General features: G+C 48.6%; 1 protein-coding gene across 1 annotated transcript in view; it reads left to right on the top strand.

The window, feature by feature from the left end:
- The first annotated feature begins 5,464 nt into the window (after window positions 1–5,464).
- Window positions 5,465–20,488, top strand: part of LOC128726716 (mucin-5AC) — a 28,901-nt gene continuing 13,877 nt past the window's right edge. The window contains exon 1 of the mRNA XM_053820538.1: window positions 5,465–5,554. Coding sequence (XP_053676513.1) covers window positions 5,465–5,554 — 90 coding nt within the window. The remainder of the gene's footprint in view (window positions 5,555–20,488) is intronic.

The following is a 20,488-nucleotide window of genomic DNA, read 5'->3' as shown; positions in this document are numbered from 1 at the left end:
ATTTTCCCATACATTGCACGCGAACCTTTTTCTCCGACAATGCCCACCGGCGGTCGGTTCGACCGACCGCCGATGTTTGTTTTGCGCTGCTCCAATTCCCGACCCAGCAAAACGGAGGCCGTTAGGAGGGAAACAAACGTTTAACTGGAACGGCATTAGGGGTTTTTGTGTGGGGGGGGATATAAAAAGGGCACCCGGCTGATGAGCGCTCGAACGCTGGAATGGATTTTCTCTCCACGATTGATAGCTTTCAGCGGGGAGGTTGGTATTTTCTCTGGCCGGCGATATCTGAGGCGAGCAAACAAAGCTTCCAGGTTACTAGAACTGATCTGCTTCGCGGAGGTTGCATTATAATTAAGTGAATACATTTCGCTGGAATCGATCGGATTAATGGTCCGCATTGGTTTTGATAAGTTCACCTCCCGGCCCTACGAGAAATTCTTCCTTTTTATCTGCACTCTCGTTAAATGGGGCTCAGCTCGTTCAATCAGTGCTCTAAATTTAGTCAAAAACTATTTGAGGTAACGATGCGAGCTAACGCTGAGTGGCCGTGCATAGACGAACGGCCCCAATGGCATCGTCTGTGGATGAGCCTCGCGCCTAGACTGCGAAACCGGTTTCCATTGGAGTCACGTGAACTAAATCGAGTGACAGTCGCCATAACCGGACCATCGCAGCCAGCTGCTGACGTCGGATTGCCGGCAAGCAATCCTTTTTTCAGAATGCGCGAATCGCAGCCTCCTCCGCGGGCCGACAGCACGGCCAGATTTGGTACTTTCACTAGAAAAGATCGGCGGCTCGCTGGCGTAGGTCGGGATAATGAAATGGAATGCACATTTAGAAGGGGCTTGTTTTTTTTCGCCACTGAAATGCCGGTTTCTTCGCGTGGAGTGTAGCCGTTGCGCGTGTGAGGAAGAAACGCGCCTTTTCACTCTCAAAATGCCAAGCAAAAACGTTCTGATTTTTTGCCCCCAATCATAGGCAGTGTGCTTAAGCTAACACAAGTAGAAAGGCACATTCACGAAAAAGCAGACTCTAAACCGATATGCATTTTTTTCCAGCTCGTTCTAAACGTTCCTGCAGCAGCATCATTTCATTAAGAACACGGTGCTGATTCGCTCTTCATGCGAAAAACAAAAGCCTGCAACAGCACGCTTTGTGCGAGCTTTGAAAAGCTGGTCCATCAATCAGTGGTCGTCCCCATAGATGGACTTATCAAAGTAGCCCGAACGCACATCGCCACCGGGCACGCCCTGCAGGGTTCTTCGCCCTGCACGACCGATGATTGATGGTATGAAACTAGTTAACTGCATTTGCGGCACTGCATAAACGTGCGTTCGATACAAAAGGGTGGCTTCTGTGGTGGTTCGGTGGTTCGCCGCTTTCTGATGGCTCGTTCTAGGATGACAACCATTAAAAGATGGTCTAAGTACCGAGAGAGCGAGAGATATTAATCACCTCTTACCGCCAACCGTGCGGTACGGATTCGCCATCATCTGCGGCACTTCGACATCATCTGCATCTCATTGAGGTCAGCCTTCCGTCATCGTTGACATTCATTAAAACGCCATGCTCCGGCACGATAAGTGCAGATTTAATTTCCGACTGTGTGGTTTTGCAACTCGTTATATCAAGGATTGCAATCACCACTATCGATGCGGTGAGGAGTTTCGTTCGCATTCAATCCAACCATCCGTCAGGCGTGCCACGGTCTCTCGTTGGTGGCGCTGGTTTGTGCTCTCTTTTGTGCGATCGATACCTGGCTGGTGGGTGGCTGCACTTCGAAGAGCTTGGGTTCCGGAGCATGGTAGAATCGACGCCAGGCTCTGTTCCCACTGCGGCACCGGGTCGACCTCGCTGCTGGCAGTTTCTTTGAAAGTTCACGCACAGGTGAAAGCGACGGTAATTATTCCATGGGGCTGAAGATGATAGTCGCTGTGATGTGTGAATTATGGCACAAACCGAAGTGGGTCTCGGCCCAGTCAAGGCACCTTAATTGATGATTTAAATTTGATGAACTTCCCTCTCGCTTGGTTTCTGCTCGCAATGCGTTCGGTCGAGTTCCCGGGGGGTGTTTGTATTTACTATCAATTACCGTGGATTTTCTGAATCGGCTTTAACACTGCACTCTCGGTGCGAGCGAATCTCGGGTCCGAGTTCCTGGCGGTATGGTAGGGCTTTTGAACTATTTACACTTCAGGTGCGGGCGTTTTGATGATGACTGCATTTAATGTGTGGATGTGTATGAAAAGCAAAGTGAACGCCCATTGAGAGCATTTTTTGTTAAATGTTTTTGTATCAAACCACAAATGGAATCAATTGTGGAAATGGTGAAAAGAAAATTGTAGCAACGATGGAAGTACTATCACGCTCTACATGCTGAAAAAGCGTCGGGATGCTAAACGAACATCGTAACTGGCGCAAGCTGCTGCTGCACACTCAAAATGGTGCCATTATACGGGAAAATCTATTATCCCATTGTGTGAATCACCGCAATGAATAATCATTGACTTTTAAAATAAAATCGAACTCTCTTATCTCTGATAAATTGCTGAATGTCCACGAGCAACTCATCTGAGCCAATTCGTTATAACGGGATAAATTAGAGAGTAGTATTGATGGGAGATTGAAGTGATTTCAATTCGACTAACGCCCAACAGAAGTCATATAAGAAATGCACACAAAATCTTATATGGTTGTTAGAGCATTAGATGCTTCCATGAGGTTTTTTTAATTTGAAAGTTGGTAAGGGAAATTTATTATGCGAATCTATATAATTAAAAAAAAACTTTTCAACTTTTAATACTGTGGTACAACATGCAGTACTGTACGTATATCACATGCAATTATATTGTGTTTGTGATGCAAAAAAAAGTAGAAAACCCGTGATAAATGCCCCCGTATAAGAAACTATAACGTGCGATTGTTTTCCGTACGCGGTGCTTTATTGATTGTCGCTGGAATTGAACATGAAAGAGAAAAGTGTGTACGATTAAGACGTTTCCCACCGTGCTGGCGAAGCAATCGCTTGCTCAAGCGCACCTGCGGGAAATACCCCCCTCGTGGCCAAAGCTCGCACCGCAGTCATAAGGCCAACGTTTCGTAAAGTGTAACACATTGAAGTGAAACCGGCACGGCAAGTCACCGGGAGACAACGGCTCGTCCATCAACCTAGCTTGCCGGCCGGCAACGAACGCCGAAGTGGCAACGTGCGGATGCGCAGCTATTTTTTAATTAGAGTAAAAGTAGGAAGCAAATGAAAACGCAAACCCACGGCGTTGATAGTGGGTAAACGGGTTGGTGCCATTTCCCAGCCTCAACAAAACCAGTGGCCTGTGGTCAGTGGTTGGCCGCGAGTCGCTGGCTAATATGTCGCGGAAAATGTGTCGCACTGGTTGTGGCGCAATACGAACCAGCAGCTCTTCCGGGTTGAATCTCATTGTTCCGTTAACCTGCTTTCCGCGGTGGTGGTGGTTCGTGCCTTGCGCCATACCAAGTCGCGGTCAACAAGCCGGGTCGGGCTCGTGGTAAGGGTGAGCCTAGAATGGTGTTGATGGGGTTTTCTTCCTTGCTTATCGTGCGCCACGTGCTGCGTGAGGATTGGCACAACACCGTATAGGGCACTTTTGCGCGGGCACCATGGGAAGTAGAAATTGAGGAAAACTATTTTTTGTTTGCATTTATTCATGGCGAAATCCTATTAAATTGCCCCCAACCATACCCGCGCACTGTCGTTTATTAGAGCGTACAATCAGTGGAGGAGGTTAATGGTAATAATGCACAAAATGGTGCTGTTAACTTTCCACCGATTACAAACTTATAAAAACAAACGAAAACAGGAGAAGTATGAAAACAAACATGATCAATTCAACCACGCCAAAATATTATACGCGCCAGGTTTAAAGCGTGTGTAGCGAACATGATAAAGCACGAGCCAAGCTTTACACTTTGATCATGGTTACGGTTCAACAGCGTAAACTATAACGTGTAACATTTGAAAAGGGTAATTTTAATGATGGTCTCACGAAGGACTGGAAAACAATCAACCCCGGGTTCGATCAGGTAGATGAAGGTGCACATTTTCGGCTTGTGCTATGGAACCGTTGTAAAAGGGTTTCCTTCCGGCTGCGAATGCTAGATTGTGTCGATGAAAAGTTGACCCCCGTTGCCATGGAAACCGTTGTCAAACGTCAGCAGCCACCGGCTCTTGGGGGGAGGTTTTGCGGTAAAAATGTGGAGTTTACAAAGCGATCTCGAAACACAGCATGTCTCCCATGTGCTCCTATCGGCCCGCCTGAGTTGGACAAGTTTTTCCGATATGCATCCCACCACCGGTAAGCCGGCGAGAATATTTCCACCTCAAAATTGACACGATGCAGGAAACGCCCCAACAGAAACCGACCGACGAACGTCAGCGGCAGTCTTGCGGTCAGTGGCTCGTGGGGACCGAGTGGAATCGGAAGGGCTTTGACGACGTCACACATCGAAATCAAGCGGGCAATTAGGGTGCCATTGAGCAGCTGTGCCCTCCGCTCTGAAGGGTGGAACTTTTTCGGAGTCTGAAGGTGGCCACTTGTGCTAGTTTTTTGCCCGTACGATGCAAGTGGTGGCTCACGAAACTTTGGCCATACTTTCTATGGACGAAAGCGATGGGACACGTACGCGTTTGATCAAGATACCGACAGGGTGGTTTCGATTGGATCCGGCAGGTGTTACTCGCCGGCACTTCTTTGACTAGAAGTACTCGCTTATGGGTCATATTTTCTATCCAAAGGAGCACTCTGGGTATCCGTAAAAGCATATGCTTAATGTTTCTCTCGCCGGGGTGAAGTGAAATCATTTAACACTTTATCAGGGAAGAAAAAACGTTCGAATTGCAGAATTTTCACTCAACAGCCCCGATCGATCTCGACCAAGCGAATCTAATTGCCGGGAAACGGTTCCCTCCATCCAGCTTTCCCAGTATCTATGGTGATTGCGCCGAACGGTTTAATGATACGGTTTAGCGAAGTCCCGGATCGAAGCAACCGGGGCTTCGCTTTTATCGAAAGTGAACCAAATCGAGCTTATTTTAATTCATCCGGGACGTGTGTGTTTAATTTTGCAGATTCACGCAGAGAAACCGCAGGTAAAAGTGAGCTACGCATTATCTAACGATGGATTAGCGATCGAAAGGGAAAGAAACGCTGGAACGACTTTTAGTGGCGCTTGTAGAGCGGCCTGGTGCCCGGGCGAGGAAAGTGTGTCACACGTGAACGCAATGGAGCGTCTTTTGCGCCAGGATGATGGAGAGGAAAAAGTATGCAAAGCCATCCGGCCCGCTGCAGGTGTAGTGCTGCGTTTTTAATTTGAGTGCGCTAGTGAAAGTGAACAACTTTGTGTGAGTGTGGGGTGAGTGCTTAGTTTGGAGGATCGCCGTGCGTGCGTTTGTAAAAATTTTCCGACAACAACCCCTTTGGCCAAGATGGAGCCGATCTATGGAACTAACAAGAAGTATCTGCAAAGTATCGCGGGCAGTGAGTACTACCGGAGCCCGAGCACGTTGCGGCCAATGGTGAGTACAGCATGCGACGTTGTTGCTAATAAATGGGTCAGCAGAAACAGTAGGACAAGAGACCTTTGCTAACATGCTTCAATGAAATTGTAGTTGAAAGTATTTTGTATGTACATCTCTAATTGGACTATTATTTACTGGTTGAATCACAAACATAAGATGCCGTACATTTTGATCTCTTGTAATGTTATTCTGGCGTTTGATTTAAAGTAACCAGCACAAGAAGCTAAAAAACCACCGGCTCTAGTTTTGATCGAACTCCCCACGGAACACCTGCCAGCATCGAGTCCAAGAATGAAGCAGTTTCTAGGTTGATCGTAAATTTGATGCGCACTTCGTCTTCGTTCGTCGAGCAAAATGGTGCCCGCTTCCTTACGGCTTCTCTTTCTCCATTGTGTGTGTGTGGGCTTTTTTAAGGTGTGCATAAAAAAAATAAGCACACCGAAAAGAAGAGAAAAAAAACAACCCAAAATCAGTTCCACTTTCCCCCGCACGTTTTGCGGCGCAGCCCGAGCGCTTTGTCCGTTAAGTGTAAAAGCTGACCGAGGCGGTCAAAACGTGCCCATCGTTTTGAGGTCGATTTTCCCCAGCGGGAAAGCACTCGCCGGCTAATGGAACTTCTACCGCAAGGAGTAGTTAGCATTGACTTTTTTTTCGCCTTCTCGCAAGCTCGTTTCTGGCTTGAAATCTGTGTTTTTGTTGAACAACTCCAATGTTCCGGGGCCAAGAATTGATGCTGATTCGTTAGGGTGCATATGGAGCGGTAGCTGTGATGGAAGCATTTTTACCGCATTAATCTGAGCATGGCCAATTACATGCACAACAAAAGTATGTCTAAAGAGTTTTACCAACGAAGCCAAATGAAATATCCATTGCCAGTGGCTCGGTTATAATCAGAACGTAGAGGTTTTTGGAAAAAATGTAGTAAAATAAAAGGTAATGGAGTTTTAATGTACAGTTCTCGAATTGTTCTCGAAATTTATTGAAGTGCTTTGAAATGCTTATGCTGGCAATATGAACTCGAAAAGGGTGATCTTGTGTTGAAAACCAAGTATCATTCTATACAAAAAGTTCGATTTAACAGAGTTATGAACCTTGTATAATTAAACTTGTGATATATTATTGTACGTAAAACATGTTTCCCCCTCATTTAGATTATAAAGTTCTGAGGGGTTTCAAATCAAAGGTAGCAAATAGTAATGCCTTAGATACGTCGATTTCTCGTGAAAAAATCCCGGCAAAACTCGCCTTCCCCCCTTAATCGGATGCTTCTCACCAGCGCATTAAAGTAAATCAATCGGGCGCAACGCTTTGGCTGCCCGAAAATAGCAACAACAAAAAAAAGAAACAATCGCGCACGAACATCTTGATCGTATCATGGCTGCGACGAGGGCAGTTAGCTCGTGCGATCGGAAAATCGGATTACTCGGGCAGGACGGCACCGGCACAGCGGGAAATGCTGATCGGATTTCCGGCAAACCGATGCGGCCGATGGGCAAATTAGAGGGGCGCTTTCTTTTTTCTTTTTCTCTTACTCTTCTACTCCTCTTCTTCGCTGGCTCGCCCGTGTAGGCGATGGACGCGGTCCAAAATCCGGTATCTCTCCGGAGATGCCGATTGTGCGATAGATGAGATGGCCAAGCAAAGTGTTCACGGCACGGGCCCGCGGCTGAGCCGATCAGCGTGATGGGTCGGAGCCACTAAGGCGGGCTCAAACGCACCCGAAAAACCAACAGACGAAGTAGATCGAATTTCAGCCGCACGATGAAAGCCAATAGGCCTGCGAATCGCAAAGCGGACCGTCACCGTCGAGATGCGTAGCGAGGATGAAAAAGCAGCTCATAGAGGGAGGAACACACACATACGCACACACACACAAAAGAGAGATTTCGATGACACACCAACATTTTCCCGAAATGCGGCCCGTCGAGCGCAAAAGTGGGAAAAACTAATGTTTGCACACGAATGGCCACCCCGTTCTCGGGCAGTGGGAGAGAAAGTGTTTCAAATCATCGTGTGCCAGATTGATGCTTTCCTGACGCAGCCCTGGTGCGTCAGCCACCGCCTTTTGGGGTGGGCCGAATGGGCGCGCACGGAGAGTGGGCAAATTTACATAATTAACTTTATTAGATAATTGACCTGACCTAATGCGAATCGGGTTAGTTGCCCTGGTCACACGAGTGGAAACCGCCGACGCATAATGCCGAAAAGGTAAAGCGGTCAGCAGCTGGCCGTGGTGGAGAAAAGCGGCCAGCGAAAAAAAAAACGGTCGGCGAGATGCCGGAACCGTACCTAATGGAGCCGCCACACCCACGGTGGTCCGGTGGCTTCTGTTCCGAATAGCGTGAGATAAATTGTCTGACCGCTAGGCCAACGTCTTGGCGCTGGTGGTGCGGGCGTATCCGAAAGCGGGCCGCGCTTTTGGGGCCGCGGTTGGTAATGGAAATTCTACGTGTGCGAAGGGAATGTACGTGCCAAAACTTTCACCGACTTTTCCGCCCTTTTCGGGTGGTGGATGCGTGTAAGCATGACGTTCCCATGACGCCCATGCAATGCCAACTAGATTTCGAGCTGAAGACGCAGAGCAAATTGACAGATTCGGCCACCGGTGATCCGTCGTTTGTTTTGGAATTTTAATATGCCTGGTGTACGACATAAAATGTAAACACACGGAACGATTCGAAACAAATGTGAAACTAATGGCTTTTTTTCCTGAAAATGCAAACACTCGCTTCCAGCAGATTTTTGCAACACTTCGACCTCAGCAACAGTTTCATGTGCAACCAACCTTACAGCTTGCATAATAATTTTAAAATGCAGCTTGTAACAAAACAAATACTTAACCCGATTGACAGTGGTTTTGTTTTATGGAATGTAACGTGCATTGTGGTTTTCAAATGCAGCATTTTATGCCGTGATGCGCCAATGCATCCTTCACACAAGGACTCGCTTTCCGGTGCATGTAATTCCATCCATCAATCATGCGCGATGGAGCGAACGGAGCACTTATTTATTTAATTGGATTCCCGTCAACAACCGATGTTTGGCGTGTAAAACGATTAACCGGTTGTCTCATCTAATGTGCATCACATGAAACAATAACACAGGCCGCGGCGGTTGCTTATCGATTATTTTCGATTAGCATCCACCGTGTCTGCCTTCCGAGGCCATTCGTTCGTGCACCTTGATTCCCAATCAAACCCACCGTTGGCTTCCTTTCCCTGCTGGTTCCTGTTTGATGCGTGTCGATGATCGATGACATCAATTTAAGTGCTCAATCCAATCATTGCAACATTCGAATCCCTGCTCCGCATCGATCACTGTTCTAAAGTTTAGAGTGTGCAGTCTTTTCCGCAAGGAAAGCTTTCTGGTGGCTTTTCGCCCGTTCGTTCGTTCGTACGCTCGTTCGGCCCGTGCCTGAGTTGGCGTCGGTGAGAATGATTGATTTATTACTTCGCCGATCAAAACACTTATCAATTTAATCTAGATTTATGACTGCGAAGGTAACGACAGTGTAGTTGAGCGGCGGAGTTTCGCTGGAATCATCCGGCAGGGATAAAATGACGTCTTCGGCGATCACACACAAGGACACTCCTGACACCACGAAAGAAAACGAAGCAAGAGAGAGAGAAAAAGCGCAGTGAAGTGTTCATCCTAAATTATTCATAATCGTTACAGACCACTGCACCGCGGTGATTTGCCGTTGCTCGTTGGTTTCAAAAGGCCGTAGCGCATCGTTGCATCGCTCGGAAGAAAGTCTAACTTTTGCTAAGAAATCAATGCTTTTACTTTCGTTTTTGTCCTGCTGCGTGTATTTTTCTTGCCGACCCACCATTCTACGAGGAACATTTTTCTTCTACAACCGGGCGACACGCAGCCGTTTGGAAATACTTTTTCCTTTCAATTCTCGCCTCTCGTCTTGGGCGAGACGATGTCCGCTTTGGCCTGGTGAACGGTTTCGGCATAAGGCCACCGTCATGGCACCGGGAAGGAAGCGACGGTGTGGAATGGAATATAAATTTTATTGACACTTTGGAAAGTGTAAAGCTATTTCGCGGGAAACTTTTTCCGGACACGGACGCAGCCCGCCGGTTGGCCTGGAACCGGATGGATGGGTTTTCATCTGGCCGAAGCGCAGTACGTGCAGCTTTAGGGAACGGAAGCCACCACCGACGCCCGGGCGGGATTGTATTGAAGTTTTCGCAAAGTATCCCGCCCGGATTCGGTGGAAAAGAAATGGTGCGCAGGAACGGCAATATTTGCCGGCAGGATAACGCAGACCGGTGGCTAAGCCAGCCGCTGGATACGGGGCTTTGGAAACTTGTGCAAGTAATGTTCACAATCACTTCCCATCGCAAGGTATCGTCGCAGCACGAGCAACAACCACCGAGTGCGGACCTGCACCGTTTGCGGACGAGTGAATTACCGAAATTGGTAATTTTAAAATTATTTTCACACTAAAGTGGCTTCCGGATGCTTTGCTGCAAGCAATCTTCCTGACAGATTCCGAACCGAGGTCGATTTGTTGGTTGTTTGCGATGCGTTGAACCGAAACGATTCATTGTGATTCGAGGATAGCTTGAACGGTTTATTGTGAACATTGAGGAACGTATTTCTTTCTTCCTTCTTGATATTCGGTTTGATAAATGATAATTTAAATTGCGCTAAATATTGTCTCGACAAGTTGAATGGTAACAGAATTAGGATACTAATTTATCGTTCCCGAAACGACTGAATGAGCTGAGTTATTCAAGTATCGTTTCAATTTGCTCTGCTTTGAGGAGATAAAATACAAATGCATTTCAAAGGGTGCTTCAAGTAGTCCCACTCAGATCAGAATGCTGCTACAATGTTCGATTTTTTTCATTTCTTTCCCGTTCCAGTGTTTTTGAACTAGCCTATGAAACGCCGTGCACTCTGGCCACGGTCTAGTTGCATCATTTTCGGGGCAATTGATAATGAAAGAGCGAGCCAGAAAAAAAACCCGCAAGCCCATTCCGACAGTTCAATCAGCAATTGCTAGGGCGTAGCAAACCTCCCACCAGCACAGCCGCCAGTTCGGTTGCATAAATTCTAAAAACTGCACCGTCCTACCGTGGAAGGATAGAAGCGACCCACACACAAGCGAAAAAAGCAAGCAGTTTCAATTAATTGAAAACTTCATGCACGAACTTGTCACGAGCCGGCGAGAGCTCACAAAAAACCCTTGCTTTAGTTAGCGTTCTGGTACGTGTGGTACGAGCGCAAAAGGGCAGTTCTCTGGGTCGCAACGATCCGTTAGCTTGCAAAACCCAGTGGGGTTGCGAAGAATGCGGCGTGAATATGTTGCATGGGGGTGGCAACACACACACAAAAAAAAACGATCTCTCCCAACTACGATGCGGACAATGGCGTCCTATGCTTTCGCACACGCCCGAGCGTTAGCGTTCGTCGTGGTGTCGTACGCGCGTATCGCTCGTACGTCCACCAAACCAGTGCGGTTGAGCGGTTTAGATCCTTAAACAGGCTCTCCCAGGATGCAATCCATTTGCATGTGGCATGTGCACGGTGAAGGTGCAACACGCTTCCGACCGGTTGCGTGCATCACACGCGATCAAGTGCTTATCGTTTTGCTGTTGTTGATTGATGCCGGTAAAAGGGATCTTGCCGGTGGTGATGCTGTTGGTGGTGGGCAAGAAACATTCCGGGCAAGAAACCGACGTTGGAGAGAAATTTCACCGTACGGCAGCTCCGTCCGGTGGTTTTGTCGATTGGTTAGCCGATTACGCTTTGCTTTCCATTCTTACGCGCCGCATTCAGGCGCGTCTTCGTTCGATTGGCATGAAAATGCACAATCTTGCCGCATACCGAAAGCGGAAGAAACCGAAGACAATCGCGTGCACGGAATACCGGAGAGGCGAACGATGCGATGCGAACCCATTAGCGGGCGTTGTTCTTAGCGCCTTTTGGGGGAATCCCAGAAGAGTTGGGAAAGAAAAGGGAAGAAACCCGGAGACCCGCACCAGGGTGACATTTCTCCAATGTGCGGTTTTTGGGTCTGGATTTGATTTTCTTCCAGCCCTCCAGGAGGTGTTAAACTATGCGTTCATCGGTATTCCACGCACGTGGTACAATCGGCACAAGGAATGTGGCCAATCGAGCAAGTCAGTTGATGTGAAATTTGCTTATGCTTCGAGCAGAATACCCTCGTGGGTGTGAGCTGTCGAGCTCCGAAAACGGGGTCATAAATAGGTGAGATTTTTGGAAGGAAAGTTTTTAAATTACGTGCGAAAGATCAATTTTCATGCAGCGTTCTTCGGCGCTCTACATGAAACGGTATTTCGTCGCGAAATGGTAAATTCTTAGTGTAACCGTGCCGTTGTTGTGCAACCAACTAAAACTCCAATGCGGATCCGAACCGCTGAATCCGAGTTGCGGGAAAGTGAGAAGGCACCGTACGGTTTGCGCTCTCAAGCCATCGTTAACTCGCGAGGCATTAATTATTTATTTCTAGATCAGTGAGTCGCGCCGTGCCAGCCGGTCGGAATCGGCCAAAGAGCAGAAGAGGTTGTTATCGAGACGCTACGCCACCGTTGCCGGAAATAATGAGACTGCGCAAGAAAACCCGCTCGTCTTTGTCGCGGCGAAAGGGTCGAATGACACTGTCTAAGATGCCATCGTTCGCTGTCACGATCCGGTATTCTGGTCCTTTCGTTGCCATGGTTTCCAGGCGACTGATTTATTTTGCGTATCGAGCTGCGAGGTTCGCGAATACCGTCGCACGGATTAATTATGTAAATTTTGCGACGAAAAGAACTATTTGCGGAATATCAAAACCAATTTTGTCCTAATGAGATTTATACCTCTTTATACCGTGCGTTGCGAGTCCTTGATCAGCAGGATGGTGGTAACCATTATCGCTGAAGGTGCCCCAATCGGGACGCGAACTTTTGCGGTGTCATAAACACGGAACACGAGGACATCGAGATGGCGCGCGGGTAGAGTTGCTGACGGTTGAGTTATGGGTTGCGATTTCTCTAAACTTTATTTGTCTCGAGCCAACGGATCAGGGATCCCCATTCCAGCCAGCCGGAACCACTTGTTAGCTGGCCAAATACGTCCCTTTTTTTTCTTGTTGATGTTGCCTCACGCCCAAACCGATGAAGATGTTCGAGCGTCACATTCGAGAACACATCAATCTGGCGTTTCCAGTCGGTTTGCGTTCCATAAAGTATCCGCTCGATGCCGTCGAATGGGCGTTTAAATGGATGAGGTACTTTGGGAACAGTTTCGAAACAAAGCACCACCGAGGCCGGGTTTTTATGATGCGAAGGAGTTAGACGAGAATGAAGCGACGCTTGTGATCATTCTTATGATGAATGTGAAATGGACCGTGTTTAGTGAATGTATTTATTTATCCTATTCAAGCAAGATGATGATGTGTCGTGTTTTTTTTGCCGGCAATTTAATGTTATAAATATCGGCTTGAATTTCAAAGGCATTAACTTTAGTGTAACACTCATGAAGCAAACAAATCGATTATTTTATTACCCCACTGCTATAGATAATCTGTCATGAGCTCGAGTCCATAAACGATGCCCGCAGCGATAACGTTGGGTTGGGTTTTTAATTAAAAAAAAATGTTCACATGCTTTTCCGCTCAATTGAGAGGGAACCGCATCGCACGTTTTGGTGGTTTTTCGCCATCATACGTGACCCACACCGCCCACCGTATGGTTCGAGTGGACGTCGCGTTCCCGTGAGCAAACGTGAGCCGGAAAAAGTCGTAAAAATGCGCACCACAAATAAATGGGTTCCGCTTTTTATTACGCGTGAAATCTGTACTTTGTGTCGGAGTTGTAGATAACACCGGCGTGCCATCTAGCAGCAAATCACTCAACACCGCTGCAAGCAACAGGATCGCGATATATGTGTACCGTCGGTGAAGAACTCCCACCCTTCTGAAAGCGCTCGGAGTGTGGCGAGACGGATAAAAAGTGTGCAAAAGAATCGTTATCCTTGGCGAAAGTGGTTTATATCCTCGGTGGAGAGTGAAACCGCAGGGACGGCACAGAGCAGCCACCTTCAGCACGTGCATGAGTTGCGCTCTAAAGCGCACCAGCGAACACGACAGCCAGCACCGTTGTGAAATCAGACTCACCTGCCACCACGGGCACCAAATTGCCTCCATAAAACCGGGATCATTTCTATATTTTACGGAATATTTATTACGACCCTTGGCGACCCGGTAGTGGTGCCCGTTTTTTTTTGTGGCGCATCTTGCGAGCGGCGAAACGATCGTAATCAAAATAATTAGCTTCCTCGCGGTTCGTGGATGATGCGACGGCGATTCAAGGAACGGGCGTCGATTATTACACTCCAGAGAGTGGGAGTTCTGTCGCGAGGAGCGATGTCGCTGTCGCTTTCCTTTTGATTTAATTTTACTCATCCAGTTTGCACAATCGAACGAACCATCGTCGCTGTTGGGCTTCGGCAAAAGACGACCACATTATCTGCACGTTTCGTCAAGGTTTTTCCAGCCGATAGAGCGTGCCGTGGTGGTGCTGTCGAATCTAAAGCCACTCCAGCATGTAAAGGTAACGTTCGGCAGCAACCGCCATTCGCGCTAGTGAGCACGCTTTCCTGCATCAGAGTAGCCTGGCAACCGGGCCGGTTGTTTACGTTCCTTGCTCGAGAGCTCGATCAACATCGAAAACACTAAAAACCTCTCACCTGCACGGGAAGCAATTTGCACATCGGCCGCGTTCCGGGCATCGATTTACAGCGCCCGGACTCGGGCACCTTTCAACCTGGAAACCGACCCAACGCGCCTGCGGGAATGGTCCGAGAAGCCTGCCGACGTGGTTGAGTGGAGTTTTCCCTGCTCGTTGCCGCTAACGGGGCGCAGGCTAGGGCTAATATCTTCATCACTCCGCTAATTGACCGTACAAAAATTTATTGCCCCATAACGAACGACGCGCCCCATGGGGATGGGAATTTCCGCCTGCTGCTGCTACCCGGTGTTGGCTGCTGTGTGGAAGAAAATAGATCGAGACGGATGTGATTACATGCGTCCGGACTGACCAGCGAAGGGTCTCGGGATTGTGGGAGCAATATTCCCGCAGAACCCAGACTCGGGAACACCCGGGAAACTGATCGTTAGCGAAGGAGAGCATGTGAAATAAAAAGAACTTGCCCGTGCGGGAGTGACTGATGCAACAGCTCCAGCTTCGATGTATGCATATCATTTGGGGCCTGCTCAAATGCCTGCCTATAAAACGGCACTAAATAAACCGACTAACACGACGAGGACGATCCTGCGGACGGACAGTGTTCTGCCTCGCCTTGTGCCAGGTTTCAATGACATATAAATTTCAGCCATTCAACCGCGGCGTGCCCGGGAAGGTCCAAACCCCTTCGACGCTCGGTCCGGAACAAGGGCAGCGAAATTTGCATTAATCAAATCATGGCGACGTGATAGATGAAACATAAATCTTTATTTCCCACGGGACAATGCCGTCTAATGGTGAGTCCCGTCCAGTGCAACCGGACGCAACCCGGTGCGCCTCCGTGGAAGTGGTGTCGATTTTCCGGCCCTCAAAACGCGGGTTGGAGACCAAATCCAAACCCCCAAAGGACATCGGGCCACATTACATCGATCGTGGTGGGGGGTGGATCGGGAAACCTTCCCCAAGGAGAGGATCGTGTGCGAGAGTGGAATTGCCACCGTGCGATGGTGTCTATTTTGTTTGCCTGTTTCCTCCCGGGCTCACTCACGTTCACACTCCACCCCTCGAGGTCCTAAATTGCTCCACTTTACCCACGCAAACTGGAACCGGGAGACACTTACGAGAGGCAGGATCCGTCAACGCCGCAACAAAGTGCAGGGTATCGTTTCGGATGCGGATTGAAATTGATTTAGGAGCACCGACGGCACTGAAAGCAGCGCGGTGTCAATTTACAGTTCGCTGCAGCAAAATGGCCATCATTAGCCAGGGGCCGTTTCGGGTCGTTCCCGTTCCACCTTGCCGGGCGTCCTTTTGCGTTGCCTTGCGTCAACAGAGCCTCCCCCATTGGGAGTAGGGCCGCGTACGGGAACAGATTTAGCGCGTAGCATTTGTCGGTGTGCTGTGTCGCTAAGCTGCTCTGCGGGCATCATGTTTGATGATTTGGGCACAACGGGCCAACGGGGCGGCATGATGTACGGCCGGGTCGACAATCCGGGGCCATTTTGTGGTGGGAATTAGAATTTGACAATCACCATGCGCGTGATGTGGCCGCGGGCTAATGGTAATCGGCGGGGTTTTTTGCGTCTTGTAACTATTTTGCGATCGACGGGGCCGGATTCGGACGGAGTGACCGTTTGGAGTGATTTCGAACACGCGCGGAATGCTGCGATGTCCGATCATGTCGCCTGGATGACCCTTGGTGAGGTGAGGCCTTTTTAGCCGAGTGGTGGAACTGGGTTTTAATGCAACGAGCCCGGTGGCATTTGCATTCGCGTGTAATTGGATGCTTGATGCATCCTTGCGCAAATGCGCGATGATCTTTTTTTTTTGGAAATGTATGCCAAGCTAATTTATCGCATTTCAGCGCGAACGAAGCCATTCATTGGTGTGTCGAGTGCTTTTGAAGCTTCAATTAAGGGATATAAAGCTTGTGTTTAAACACGAGTGCAGGTTCACCATTTGTTGGTGAGTGTATTTTGATGGCTTTAAGAGAGCTTTATCAACAACAAAAAAACCACATTCGGATGTGCAATATGCCGGCGCCAAATGTATGCTCATGTATCGTTTTTTGTTCTCCTATCGTGTGTTTTATTTCATCCTACTACGCTCTAACAACTTGTTGCAATAACCTAAACCCGATTGAGTTCAATGCCACACGGGCTGATGGAATATTTGAATAAACGTCCACGCGAGATGCCCTGCGAATGGTGGTGAATTTCCCCAATTCTGTCAGCTTACATGTCGGGAAAATGTCAGTAAACGTGAATCACTCCCGCGTGTGGGGTAAATGTGAGAGTTTTCCGAGTGCAAAAGCCCACATACACTCCCGTCATTTCACACGTACACCGACGGGGAGCGATATCACCGATGAACCCTGCTCCAATTGATCATCGATGCGAGCCCGGTGTCATGATCGAATAATATTTATCCGAACACGTCCCGCACACTTTGGCCGACCTCTGGTGCCGTCTCCCAGATTCGCCCGCTTTCGATCCGTCCGGTCGAAAATCAATGTTAACATTATTATTCCATTATTCCGCCCCGATAGATTTTCATAAACGCCGAGGCAAAAAGGGATTCCCCCACGGGATCCGGTGGTCCGAAATATCGCCGCGCTGCGATCGATGCACTTATTTGCATCGCTCGTTCAAGCAGGGGCGGCTCGATAAATTATTTCCTTCACGCGTGATGTTATGATTTTTGCGAGCTTCGTATCACACGAGCGTGCGTTGAGCGTTTCAAATTTTATCGTGTCCTTGGTCCACGGCTAGCGAAATGTAAATGGTGGCGTTCGATCGTGGGATAATTTGCACGCGTCCTAAGTCGACCGAAATGCTGGCGAAATGGCCGACTTGAGCCACTCCGGGTGGGGTGTTCGAATTTCCCGTCCCGTGGCTCGAGGTGGCTCGAGGGATGAACATATTTCTACGTCACCGATGCCGAACCGACAAGGATCGATTGGTTTCGAGGACCACCGTGTTACGATGAGCTTCGATCGATGAATTGACCTGATTTTCGCGCGAAAGCCAACCTCTTCCGCCTCGGTTTTCGACCAAAACGGTTTGCCGGCTTCCCGGCTGGGGTCCTAATTTAGTGTAGATGTTATCGCAATTATAATAGATTGACAGCTTAATCTACATGCGCCGCCCGTCCTGACCCGGCCTTCGGGATTTTGTGGGCTCGGGATAATGGGAACACCACCTGCCCCGGGCCGGAGGATACTGTGTCAGGTTGGGCGAGATCGATGATTCGCTTACGGTTTCGATAGTTTGTCGGCCGATTCGATAATTATCTGTTTGTACAAATGACTCGAAAATGATTGAATAGTGAGCGGGAGTGTCTAATTGGTGTCCCAGGCGCCGAACCCGGGCGTATTGTGACGGGGTAAACGATTATATTGATTAGCTCGTGGCGTCACCGTCACGAGCGTTTTCGTTTGGTACCGGGCCAGCCGGAGGTGTATCATCGGCGCAATTAATGGTGAGTTATGCGGTCCCGGTCCTCGAATCCGCGCGCCGCGGTGGACCACCGAGTTGAATGTGATTTTGAACTGCCGCCCCCCACTCGAGGGAACAAAGCCAATCAGGCCTATTATGTTTTAATACATTACAGTTTACGTCGGGACTCGGGCGTGGGACGTGTATGGCGCGTGAAAAGGGTTGATAAAACACGGGAGTCGTAATTTATGGTCGTTTGACGGGACGCATCATGCAATGTTAAATATGTTTAGATTTTTACGTATCAGTACGTTCTTTGATGGTTTGATTGCATTTCGATGTTTGTTACGTTTGATGGAACGGATAAGCCAAACAAACGTTTAATTAAGTTTATAAATTTATGATCCACGGTGGAAAGGAAAAACTGCCATTGCTGTGAGCAACACTCGCATTTCAAATGAGGTTCAAACAGTCACATTATTTGCGTACTTTTAGGGATTTGGGACAGCGATTCATCATCAAAAGCACACTTGAGGATTCTCTCCATCATTTAAGCATATTTAAATATGGCTTACATTATCTGAAAACCATTGGCATTCAACGGGAAATAAAACCATTCAATAGCCGTTCGATCACGCGATTTACACAGCTTTCGTCGTTTTAATGCGGCTAGGCGAACGCACTCGGCGTTTATTTAAATCCGCACAGCGTGTTAATTAATTTTCGGATTCGTTCAATTACGCACACGAAATAGCAGTTGCCAAGTTCAAGGATTAAAGCTTACAGCTTGTGCCATAAATCCGACCGGGCTTTGCTCGTGCGAAAGGTCAACCGAAAGAAGGAACAAAAAAAAAAGAAACGTCAAAAATCCCACCGATCAAAACTCGCGCCAGACGGCAAAAAACGGAAGGCGGCCAACCGGCTAACAAGGGCTCCCGTGGCTCAATATCCCACCGGCGTGTCTGGTTGGGCCGTCGTTCGATCGCAATGGGGCGCTAAATGTCTACAATTCATTACCGGGATAACGGTGCTTAAATGGTGCTGGTCGAGCCGCCTCTTCGATTTGCGCAGTTTTCCGTTTTGTGGCCTCAACCGCGAACGGTCGGCCAGTCCGAAACGGTCAATTTCGGTGACGTTGAGCCATCGGAAAACGTCATACCGCGCGTCATTTCCTCGACAGCCGCGGTGGAAAAGAAAACAAAAAAAACTCAAACCAAAACCCAAGCGTGCGAAGGAGAGAGAGAGAGAGAGAGAGAGAGAGAGAGAGAGATGGAAAATCGCACGGGATCGCCCGGGAACCGCCGCTCGGAAGTAGGTCAAAATGTTTATTCAACAATAATTTGATGCTAATGATTTCTAGGCCTGGCGAAGTGTAAGTGCACACGGAGAACGCGATTGCACAACAATTCGCTAACTGTGAATTCCCTTTGCGCCGGTCAGGTCCGTTTTTTTCCCGTTCCTTTCGTGCCCAACGAGAACCAGCCCTCGTTGCATCGCATGCCGGTGGCTCGTTTGGTAGGTGGGTTTTCTCAGCTTTTGCGAAAAATAAAAGCGCTTCCCGGGGGCCCGTTCCGGCAGTCCGGCCCCCTTTTTTTTTTCTTTGCAAAACCTCCCGGAGGCGGCGGCGTCGATTTCCGCCCTCGCCTGAAGCGCCAGCCCCGATGCCGACTGGCCCTTCCGACGGTAACGGGAATGGGCCACGATAGGAAAATCGCCAACAAAACCGTCCGTCCGTTTGACCGTGCGGGATGGAAGGCAATGAGAAGAAACAAAAAAAAAACGCTTGCATTTAATTTTTAATCTTATTACACAAACGCCAGTGTCTGTTCGGTGTGGGCTAATGTTTTACTTTTCGGTTGCTTTCTTGCGTTTTGGGACTCCGGGCTCCGGATGAAGGTGACCACAAAATTGAGCGTGAATCAGAAATTGGATCGCATTATTATTATGAACGCTTGCGTTGTTCGCGCCACCGTCCGAAGGTGGGTGCTAATTTGACCGTGACCGGGTGCAAACGCGTAAAGCGGTCCTCGGTCCTTGGCCGAATCGACCGAAAGTACGATGGAGGCGGTTTGATCAAGCGGGTCCGTGACCGGCGGGCGATATCGAAATCATAATTAGACAACCGAATCCACGCGCGCGCGCTTCCCATAAACTTTTTCCAGTCGATGCCGAACTCGAAGCATAATTCGGAGCGGGTGGTTGGGCATTTTTGTTTGTCTACTCCCACTCCCACAAAAACACAATAAACTCGATGTTCTACGGGCGTTTTTCTGTTCGAAATGCCAGCTTGCGCCCGTTCGTTTGTGTGTGTCGCGGGACAGACACGATGAGCTTTCTTTTATTTTCCCATCCAAACCCACCGGCTGTGGGTTTTCTCACACTAAGCGGAGTTCCGCACGGGAGTTTGTTCCATCGATACTTGTCCGATAATGGCGCCAATTGGTCCGATAATGATACCCGCGAGGAGAACACGCACCTGCAGCACTGGTGAACACTCACGGAACGAGCTGTACGATTTACACGCCCCACAAAATCCACCATAATTTATCGATACACTTACTTGCGCGCCGGCGCCTTTTGTTGCGCCCCTTTTGTTTGTCTAATTTCGGGCTCATTAATCAAAGGAAAATTGTCATCATTGCCATTGTCGGTGTCGGCGCGCGAACCCCCCGGACGAAAGCGTAGTTAAAACCTCAGTTCATGGTTATTGTTTTCGGGTGCCTCTGCCGTTGCTGTCGCTAATGTTCATTGTCTGCGTAACATAAATATTCGTGTGAAATAATAACGCA

The sequence above is a fragment of the Anopheles nili genome, chromosome 3 (genome assembly GCF_943737925.1).
Source record: "Anopheles nili chromosome 3, idAnoNiliSN_F5_01, whole genome shotgun sequence".
Taxonomy (NCBI): domain Eukaryota; kingdom Metazoa; phylum Arthropoda; class Insecta; order Diptera; family Culicidae; genus Anopheles; species Anopheles nili.
This window is presented reverse-complemented; position numbering and strand designations above follow the sequence as displayed.